At 42.2% G+C, this 11,334-nt stretch overlaps 1 protein-coding gene across 1 annotated transcript; it reads right to left on the bottom strand.

The window, feature by feature from the left end:
• Positions 1–5,500: 5,500 nt before the first annotated feature.
• Positions 5,501–11,166, bottom strand: chrdl2 (chordin-like 2). Its single transcript, XM_041952564.1, has 11 exons — positions 11,035–11,166; positions 10,445–10,557; positions 10,214–10,307; positions 9,971–10,116; positions 8,533–8,626; positions 8,082–8,143; positions 7,323–7,491; positions 7,011–7,199; positions 6,730–6,903; positions 6,537–6,629; positions 5,501–6,446 (listed from the first exon to the last, which is right to left on the bottom strand). Exons 1-11 carry the CDS (start codon positions 11,099–11,101, stop codon positions 6,313–6,315), a joined length of 1,335 nt encoding a protein of 444 aa, XP_041808498.1. The 5' UTR covers positions 11,102–11,166; the 3' UTR covers positions 5,501–6,312.
• Positions 11,167–11,334: the final 168 nt, after the last annotated feature.

Here is an 11,334-nt window from a genome sequence, read left to right as displayed (position 1 = left end):
GCACCTGGTCTTCAGCCTGAGGGTCCGGTTGGCCTCCTTTCATCTTTAGTGGTATATTTGATGGTAATGAGGCGACTGTGCCAAATGGCAGAGATTTGACACACTGCAAATACTATTTTCCAGTTCATTGGAGCAGAGCTCGTCTGTGTTGCAAAGATGCAGTACAGAAAGTTACTGGTGTTAAAAATCTCTGATGCTCGATGTGATTGAATTACATTGCGATAAATTTCTTCAAAATCTCAGAGTTTTTTTCAGCCCCACAATACTTTTACTCTATCCAGGCTGGAGCAAAACTCAAGCAAAGGCCCTGAGAAGGTTTGTTGTTGCTTTCAGGAACATGATGGAGTTTGTTCTTCAGCCAGTGGGTCCTGGCATGAATTACTTTTGCCTGACCACAATGCTGTTACAAAGTAATTTTGAAGTGATAATGATTAGTACCTCAAACAGCTACGGTTGCATAAGTGCAGTGTTTTCATGCACATGTAGCATTGTGCAATAAGACGTTCGTTTTCCACAGTTTTGGGCAGCGATCAGTCACATTCGCTGGCATTCGCTGACCTCATCACTCACAAAACTTATCAGAAGCTATTTTTTTTCCCCACATGTGCATGTTCACGAGTTGGTGAAGAACAGTAAATGACTGCCAGTTCTTCTGTGATAAAAACACTTTGTTTGCTTGTATTCGTGGCAGCTTTTCTAAAGCTACTCTCCCTGCCAGTAACAAGTCATGTCAACCAATTAGTCATGTGGTTGAATAATAATTCATTCATCATTAATAAATGAAATTAGGTCCCATCTTGCATTACCTTTAAATGCATTAAACTGTGAGGCTGTGAGGTTAAGTTGCTTTTTATACATACAAATATAAGTCTAGAGGATAGACAAAAAAACTTTTTTTTTTTTATTTGAGCAAATCAATTTTGAGTACAATCAGGGAAGAAAAATGTCATCATGGATTGCCATCACACTGTCGCTCCAGCAATATTGTATTGTACTCCTATGAAGTTGGGAGACTCACAAGAGACAAATGATCAGAAAATAAGGTCAACATTGAAGCAGCTGAGGCCGGCACATCCTGGCTTTTATGGTTTTAGCTCCAAAAACGCCAGATCCTACACTTCCCATGATGCAACACGATAGCATCTTTTATCAGAACCTCCCTGTGTGGTAAATGCCCACATCGTATTCAAACAACGCAAATCTGTAACGAAGGCTTTTCTGTGCTCGAGCTGAAATGACCTAAATGACATCACTATGACATCACCAGGGTTATTTTTAAGACTTTAATACAAGCGTTTTCACAGTTAGTGGTGCTTCTCACGGCGAGTTAACTGAACCTCCAGTTAATTTCTGTTTCTAATTGTGCATTAATAACTTTTTTAATGTAACAGTGTGACACTTTTCAAACATCGCTGCACACACGTTGCTGTCTGGCCTGCTAATATTGGTGATTTACACCTACTGACCCTGTGGACGCACGCTAAAGAAGTGAAAATGATCTCCTAATGCGACAAATCGCTTCAAGGCTGAAGATAATTGCACGATCCACATATGTCTGTAATTTACGTGCGGCAAAGATGACTGCAAAAGTTTCAGTCTAATTGGTTTTACTTTACGCTGTCGAGTGGAGCCGGTAGACATTCACGTCTCATTCTTATTTTTATTGGACTCTTCTTCACATTAACGTCAACGCTGAATAAACAAACAGACAAAAAGGGCTCAGTTGAGCTTTTCCCCTGAAACCTCTTTTGTTCTTAGCATGAAAAACTGATGAGGTGGGTTATTAACTGAAAACACATTTTCATCCATGGTCTCGGTGATATAACAGAATCTGGCAGGAGGGCGAGATACTCGGTCCAAATGCAAAAATAACAAAAGACATAGCAGAGGAAGGCACGATGGCCTGTGCCTTAGGCAACACAGGCCGCTGTTTATATTTCTGCATGTGATTTTGTTTGTTTGTTTGTTTGTTTTTGTCTGTTTCAGCACGGTGCATTTTCACATCTGGAGCAGTCATCGCTGCAATCAGGCCTGAGATGTGTTTGGGTAAGGTTTGTTTGACTCTCAGATTGAGGGCCAACAGTTAAGCTCTGAGAATAACCCTGTGGAGACTCAGACACCAGATTTGGCTCAGGAAGAATAGGCCTGAATACCTCATCAACACTCCTCATTACTCAAGTGCCAAATGAGTTCACTGCAGACTGGACCTATTCATTATTTCTTTTGATGGACAATTGAACTGTAACACACTTATCATGTAATCCCGGAAAGGCTTCGGATACTCTGGCTGACATCTGAAAAGAGGCCATTCTTAATTACAGATCATAATCGTAAAGTTGTTGCTGCTCTTCTTTATTCCGTGCAACAAAAGATCTCGCTGTGGTCTGCCTTTAATGGTTTACAGTCATTACAAGCACGTGTTTAAAATTTTGACCTTTAAACCGAGCCGCTCAGGATAAGGGGACGACGACCAAAGTGTTCATGACATGTAGCCCAGTATTGTCCGTGTTTTCTTGGCCAGACTCCAAACATCAGCTAAAATGATCAGGGCCAACTTAATTAACGAGAGGGTAAGGGTGTAAAAAACAGAGCCCTTGATAGATTTCGGAAGTATTTTGATGAAGTATAAACTCAGGGGTTCTGCTGAGCACCTTAATCAGCTATGAAAGCAAACACATCTATCAGACTTAATTAACTTAACACAATTTGGCTCCCTTTGAATCAAAAGACTGCCTGATTGATTTGCAATGCTTCAGTTCCTCACAAACACTGTATGCATCGGCGAAGAGCTACTTGCTCGCAGCACATGAGGAAATGTTTTATTTAATCTTCTGAAATTAGTGCAACTCAGCTGCTTTCCTCTGTAAGTCAGCGCGATTATTGCAGAGCTGCAAAAAGCAAATCCCGTATGACCTGTACGGGTTTCAAGGTTTTCTGCAACATGCATGTTTTGATGTTCTCTGACCGGCTCGCAGAAAGGAAGGGACATATAAAACAGCAGCACACGAGATTTGTTAATATCACAGCAACGGCTCAGGAGTGCCTCCAATCCTGGGCCGAGTCTTGACCCCGAGTCTCACATTTTCTTCACTTCTCGCTGAATCTGGGTTACATGGGCAGCAGGGTGGAGTACACATACACAGAGAGCTGACCGGCTACATGATTTATACCTACTGACTGCCCCCAGCTGTTACAATTGCCAGAGCCAAGACTAAGCATGCATAGCGGAATTGGCCCGTGAGACGAATCCACAAACATCCACAAAATGAGGACTGATAGGATTTCCATCACAAATGACAGGCAAAGAGATCGAAACACACGGCGCCAGATCCAGCAAGATTGTCGAAAGTAAAACTTGCTCTAAACCTGCACAATATTCATCAGTTAACGACCTACATGGGAAAATGGCGACGTGAAAATGTTAATTACTAATTTAAGTTGGCAGCAATAAAGTAGAACACCCCTTTCTCACCCCTTTGACTGGAACGGCCTCTGTGGACAACTGAGGGAGAGACTGCTGTAAACTGCCAGGTCCAACAGTTTACACAAAAATGTGACGGCCTTTTTGAGAGAGTAATGAAGGCATACAAGGGAAGTGCATCTGTTTCAAAATATTGTTTCATGCCTTCAGTGAGAGACAGACATAGCTGTCTGGCGCAAAGTGTGAAAGAAACACAATGAGTCATTATTGTGGACGGGGAGGGGGACAGAGAGAGCACGTCGGGAGTTCACAGAGAAGGGAAGCAATATTATTCTGAAGCGCCCACTCAGTCTACCAAATGTGCAGTTGCACACTGACTGAGTCATGGGAACCGCAGTGATAATTCGACACCTGTTGATCAAAGAGGCCCGTGGACGGACTGCACACAGTGCTGCTGGGCTTACATGGGTCCAAGGGAGCTTGTTATTTCCATCACATTTTCTTTAGCAGTGTTATTCCAAACTTCGGATATGCTTTTCGTGGCACTTGTCTAATTATTAAGTGTGAAGTGCTTCCTTTACCCTGTGACTTGGAAATACAGATGTCCTTCAGTTTTTTCGGCCTAGCACAGCACAATCCCACCCACTGACAGCAGTGGGATTCTCGCTACAGAAATTTGAACATTGAGATATATTTAACATGCTGTACTGCTCTAAAAGGTTTAATTTTACAATGAGAGGACCAGGAAGAAATGGAGATACATACAGCAATGGCACAATACAGTTTGTCCAAATTGTATAGATTTGAAAGGCAAATTATAGTGTTATTTCTCTGCACTTTTTCTTTTGTCAAGTCTGGCGCATCTCCAATGCTTTATATATATATATATATATATATATATATATATATATCCCCATATGTGATAACTATCTGTGGCCACTTGGATTTTTTTGGCTTGGTGGCAGTGGGAACAAGCTACACAACGCTAACGTGATGTTGCAAACGTCTCAGCTAACAGCTGCTGACATACATGTCCAGCAGATACAGAGTAACATTAGCATTCATTTAGAGTCATGTGTCTGACCTCCTGACTAACGTAAGTATATTCAGGCTACTCTCTTGTAGCTCTGTTTTTGGTCTCCATCCACTCCACCGTAAAATATACTGCTCTTTAGCCACTAAATGGTCCACTATGTCCACTACACCAGCTAGTTGCTAACTAAAACTCTCTGCTTTTTGGTGCTGAGCTGGTAGTGTATAGCTGGTTTTAAGAGCTTCATTTAAGAACCAAATTCCTAACCGGATGTTGAATTTGACAGTGAACATCTCCTCATGAGCCACTTGCTGTATTGACGTGTATGATTCCTTCCATCATTTCATCATTCAATCCTATGAGACATTTGCGTGAAATTTCGTCATGATTAGCGTATGAATTGTTGAGTTATGGCCTTGTAAAATCCCAGTGACCTTTGACCTTTAACCACCAAATTCTAATCAGTTCATCCTTAAGTCCAAGTGAACGGTTTTGCCAAATTTGAAGAAATTCCCTCACGGTGTTCCTGAGATATCGTGCTCACGAGGACAGCTCGGACGGACGAGCAGAAAACATAACGGCCCTAGCCACGGCTGTCGCCAGCGTGGAGACATAACAAGTGATTCTTATGAGAACGCCGGTGCTGGGAAAACACTGTATGTGTGTGTGTGTGTGTGTTTGGGGTCAGGGTGAAGGGAGTTTGGACTTCTGCTTTTGATTTTCAGGCCTCTGATAACATTTCATCTCCAGCGGGAAAACAGTTTATCCGGCCTTCCGGAGTTCTCTTTAATGGAAGCCTGCAGGCGGAGACCGTGTTCGGGCCGCTCTGCTGTGGCCGGCATGCAGGCAACGGATGAATCAGCAAATCGCTTTCGGACAACGCCTTCAAAAACAACTGTGAGCTCTGAGCCGCATCTTCAGCGCGCCTCAGATGCATAATTCCTACTGTCTCGCCGTGTTTGACTCTGTGCAAACGATTCCATGACATGCGCACCGTTTAAGCATCAAAGTTACAGCTAAAAACAAATCAGAGAAAAATGTTTACTGGTGCAAAAACACTGAAGAAACTTTATGTGTAAAAACTGTGAGCAGAAGTACAGAGTGCATTCAGCTACATCAACTATGACCACTTTAGAATACAAATATTTCTGGTATGTGGAGTTGTAAAATGTCATTAGGCAATGATAACAAGCCAAATCGTGGCTGCATAAAAATAGCTACAGTGGGTCTATATCCTGACATCAGGGAGAATTGGGAAAGGCTGTTTTCACACTTACAAATACAGTTGTGACACAGCTGTGTGTTCACCGGCTGATCCCCAATGCAATGCCTCTTGCTACGACACGCAAAAATCATTCAGTGAAACGTATGTACACAAGAAACAATGCGCTTTAAATAAGGTGCAAAACCACTATTTGTATTTACAATAAATATGTTGATGATCATAAAACGCCCTTAAAAAAACTTGCCCAGCCTATTCTAAAACACAAATTATTTTCATTAAAGCAAAGGGTTTGTTGGAGAAATACTGATCCCACAGTGTCCTCAATCATTCAATAGAGATGCACACCTTCCACTTTCACATTTACTGCGCACCTAAATGATTGAATTATGACCACGACAGATATTAAAACACTGCTACAGGTCGTGTTTTGAAACCTAATAATTTACAAATAACAAAACGTGGTGATTAAAACACGATGGACAGCAATGCATGAATCAATAAACAATATCATAAATGAGAAATCCCACTTGTATTACAGGACTGATGCAGTGCAACATGTATGAATAAAGTATGTACTGTATTTTAAGTATGTAGTTACTGGGAATACAAAGAGTGAAAAGGGAGGACAAACTATTAGGGAGAACACAGGTCTTCGATCTGCTTGGGATTTAGGAAAGTCACCATCTCCCGAATGCCGTCTTCACAAATCGTGGTCTGAGAGGCTTTACTCAGGTTTTCTCCCTCCTCTTTGAATTTTCTCCACGTCTCTGAAAAACATGAATTAATAGAAGTCGGTCGCCCAAACCAACACGGCCATCTTCAAATAAGTCGGGAGGATTTCACAAAAAGGCACGAACCTTCATCAAGTGTTGTGAGTAATGTGTAATTCTCTGGATGATCCATTATATCTTTTCTCTGGACGTCACCGATTTCCATTAAATGTAAAACACCTGTGGGCATAAATAAAGGTTTCAAATCAAACTCTCCGCCAGACAGCGATTACGTGTATTTAACTAAATTTGATATAATTCCAGCCAGTCGTTACAGTACCTTCTACAGCTTTCCATACTTGCACTTCAACCTCAGCAGTACTTTGTCTTTCAACAGCAATAATCCTTACTGTGTGGGGCGGGTCAACTTTCAAAGAAGATTCCACTTTATACACCAAGAGGCTATTTTTATACCCAAGATAACAGTGAGTCTGGTTGCTCTCAGCTTTACTCTCTAGAGAGAGAAAAAAAACAGACGGAGATTGTGCAGATGATGTGTACAGCCAACCACCATCATGTCAGTATAAACAGTTCATCATGCTGTGGGCCATGTTTGACTACCTGGACAAGTCTTGCAGCACTTTCCCACTGGTTTCAGAGGATGCTGGCACGGGTACTGGCTAGGGCACGTGATGCGTTTACAGTCCTGGAGGCCATCAGTGCAAGTGCACAGGATGCATTCCAGGACCTTCCCCAAAACTGGGTGCCACATGTCTCCATGAGAGTACGTCTTGCCATTGTATAAACACGCTGAGAGAAATGGAAAACATCTGAGCGTTGTGCTACATACGGAAATGATTGTAAAAGTTGCGAGGAGCATGTCCATAAAATCAAATACCTATACAGGATCTTTTTGTTTTGACAAAGTCTCACCTCTTTGGTGTTTCCTCTGCAACAAAATCTTCACAGTGGTCTCTGAAGCCCCTTTGAGGTTGAGTTTACTGAGGCTCAGGCCCCTGGGAGAAGTCCTGACCCTGGGTGGAGTGGCACGATCGGACCGCGCCCTGCTCTGCTCTCCGGAGCACTGGTCGACTGAATGCCTCTTTTGTAAACACAGATATAATAAAACACAGTTATTTTCCAATTTTGCAGCTATTGGCTTTTACTCGCTTCTCCTCTGAGTGATAGCTGAAGGAGCATCATCATGAATCACTGCCCACATCTCAGACTTCTCCAGGAATTAAAGTAGAACGACGCTGCAGTTCAGTCTGATTATCAGGACAAGTGGTCCATTGATCTTCAGTGGAAATCTGAAGCCTCTGTCTTTAACAATCGGCAAAATGGGTGAAATAATCTGAATAATATGATGCCAAGTCGAGCAAATTATCCACGCGATCTTTAAGGGAAAATAAGTGATTTGATTGCTAAATTGCACAGCGAGGTCAAAGGTCAGTGTCAGCTACAGATCAGCTCCCCTGAAGCTTGTAGCGACCTCAATGTCACGTTCAAGGACACTTCATCAGAGCAGACATTTGCCTGTGCGACTTGAACTGTAATTAAAGTGCAGCTGCAGAACTGACGACACAACTTTGCCGTCTTCCACTACATTTAAACACATTTAAAGTCATTTATTTCATATGAAAAGAACTGTCAAAGATATGTTAATGTTATGATCTGTCAGCAAGAACATACAACGCCTCTGTTCAGTTGCTGGCTTCCATCCTCGGTCGATGAGGACCCGCTGGTGCCATGATCTAAGACCAAAGAGACAAAGACCAAAACCAAGTGTGAGGACAGTGCAATTAACATATGGGGCACCATTTACATTACAGCTGGGCTGCAATTCAAAATGAGCGTACACGAACTTTTAGTGGAACTGTATCTTGATAGAATCATATTGTGATATTTTTTTAAGTTTTGTCTGATTTGGTGCATTACAGCAGAACAAAATCAATTGCATTCAACATTTTGATAATTTTCAGTTTATTTTTTCATTTTCCTTTGTGAAATCAACATCAGAAAAACTCCCTTATTAATCAGCCGTGTGCTCAGGCCTCATCTACATGTTAAATTCCTAAAAGAATATAACTGTGGGCTGGAAACAGAGTTAAGTCATTTTCTCAGTTTGGAGGAGTTTGTCTACCTTTACACACCAAACAGCAGGTATCTGGGACTGAGACCGGCGAGGAGCAGGTGATTGGTTGACATGTTTTCAGAGCGCAGAAGATGTTTCCATTCTGAGGAAAGAGAGGGAGGGAAAATTTTGTACTTTTTTAATTTCCAAGTTTGCGCTCCAGAGGGTAAGGCTTAAGTAGTCCAAGATTTCTGCAGGCCTCTCTAGACCTGTTTACATATTTATATCACTTGGAATTACCAAGACAAAGTCCAGGCAACATAATCACAGTGTTGTCTGAGAGCTAATGTTTTGGAAAAATACCAGCAAAAGCTGAGACATTATTGTTAGACAGAAGGAGACAAAACAGCAGTAAATCATAATCATAATCCCTCCGTCCTCTGTGATATAAAGCTAAGCTGTGATCAAGGCCTGAACAGACACCGCAGTGAGAATGGAACGTCATGATTGACTAAGAGATACAAACAGAAATGCATTGGGATAAATGTGATTTTTACTGTCCTAAAACTACGTATCATCCTCACTCTCATTATATTGTTATGTGATGTCTCCTTGGAAACATCTGCGCACAAACTCCACTTAACAACTCATAAAATTAACGTCTCACATCATGCTGCCTTTTTAAGAACAACTCCAGGGTGATTTCAACTTTGGCTTTCACTTCCGCTCTCCTCTCCAATATCTGCCCTTTGTTTTCATAAATCAAAGCGTTCACCCGTTCTCTCGTGACGATGACAACCGAGCTGAGCCAGCACGCAAACCAGAGCAAGATGCTTCCACCGGCAGCTACGGGATTCAACAAACTAGCATTAGCAGCTACAACTTAGTGGGCAGAGAAACGCCACAGTGTTACACGCACCAGAAAAAACACAACACACTCATACATCCACATAATGAATTTCTTATACATGAAGTATAAGATGTTTTACCAGATAAGACAATGCTGTCAGTTGTGGGAATGTTGCACAAGTTGCCTTTATGTGGCCCTAGTGTGGAGCCTCCACCAGTATTTTTAATATAAAAAAGGTCTGATGAGCATAAACACTTTATTTTTTACTTGTTAGATAAACATTGTGCCTAATCCTTTTTTTTTATTGTGTACGTCTAGTAATTAAAAGCTGATTCTGTCATAGATTTTCACCATTTCACAGCTGTGGTGGCAGTTTAAGAGAAGAAGAACAATTATACTGGGGGGAAAAATATTGGAAATATAGTCACTCTTGGAAAGGACTGAGGTTTTTTTCATATATATATATTTAAGATTAAGGTACATTTAAAAATTATTTATTTCTTTTTTGCTTCTTTCATTGTCAATAAAGCACATGATAACCTTAAGAAATATACACCTGATGTCTTACATGTACGTGTTACAGGATCTGATATCCTTTCACCAGATCAATATAAAAGTCTGACTTAAAACAAAAGCAGTAAAGTCGATGACACTTACGGAGCACGTGCACATAACACACTGGTTGCTTTGCTTGGATGGGAAGAGGTCGTGCTTGTTGAAGGTCTCCCCTGGCTGATAAACGCTCCCGTTGTACCTGCAGGACTTCACCGAGGCCCTCAGCCCTGCGGGGATCCTGGCCTCATCTGAGGAGGGGCACACATCACACAGGACAGAGGTCACAAGGAGGACGGTTCCCCTCTGAGGACTCAGAGCTGGTGAGGCGTTTAGGGGACGGTCTACCTGTGCATCTTGGACAACACTGCTGGGGCTCGGCTATTGGGTTTTCACATGGCAGAGCAGGACACTTGATTGTGTTACATTTCACATGGCCTGTCTAAGAGAGAGCAGTACAGTCCAGTTTACAAGCACAGGCCACCTTCAACCACAAACTCAGAGCTCTTTAGACAGTCCAGCAATTTTAGTGCAATATTCCTTTAGATGTTTGTGCAGTGATATAATATTAAAAGGCACCTCTGTGCAGACACAGCGCATGCAGAACATGAGTCCAAAGGGCTCCAGGTAGGGATGCCAGCTGTCCCCTGGGTTGTAAGTCTTGTCTTTGAAAGTACATACCACCCCGGAGCCTGGGTGTCAAAAATGAGGAGGATGAGGCACAGTATTGAGAAAGGCATATGGCGCAGATGAACCGAACAGCAAAAAAAAAACAAAAACAAAGTCTTTCCCCTGTGAACTAACACAAAACATTTGTCAAAGACATTTCGCCAAAGCAGCAATCCGCTGCAAGCAATGCAAACTAGAGGAAAACACGAGAAGCTGCGCTGACCCCACCGCAGCCCATAATGAGCATTAAGACAAACACAAGTCATGATTTCAACTTCTGGTGGCTTCTGTGGCAGAATGAGGTGAAGAAGATGCACCGCAAAACAACCAAGTTATGTTTAGGGCAGCAGATGTTGTCACCCCCGACAATGACCGATCAGTTTTTTTGCAAAGGTCGGACAAAAGTTTCCTTATTGGAGTCACAGTTTCATGCTTTTCCTCATCTTCAGCCCCGCACGCTTGACCAGGGCAGAATAAGCATCAGAAGGGTCCGCTCTTACCTTTCCGGGGTTTCAGCTCCGCATCTGCAAACCAAATGATGAAACACAGCAAAAACGTGGACTTCATTTTTTACATGTGCGTGACTGAGTCCTCACCGCGCAATAAATACTGTGTGTGTTTCTGCGAGACAGAAACTGCAGGACAGCGTGAAACAAGCATTAAAAAAAAAAAAAAAAAAAAAAAAAATCAGCCCTTTTCATGGTTGAGCTATGGCGCCTCCTTCAGGAGACAAGAGGTAGCGCCAGCTGGGGAGACAGGCATGACCCAGTGCTACATTAGATATGCTAAACTGAGCCATC

The sequence above is a fragment of the Chelmon rostratus genome, chromosome 14, assembly GCF_017976325.1.
Source record: "Chelmon rostratus isolate fCheRos1 chromosome 14, fCheRos1.pri, whole genome shotgun sequence".
In the NCBI taxonomy this organism is placed as follows: Eukaryota; Metazoa; Chordata; class Actinopteri; order Chaetodontiformes; family Chaetodontidae; genus Chelmon; species Chelmon rostratus.
This window is presented reverse-complemented; position numbering and strand designations above follow the sequence as displayed.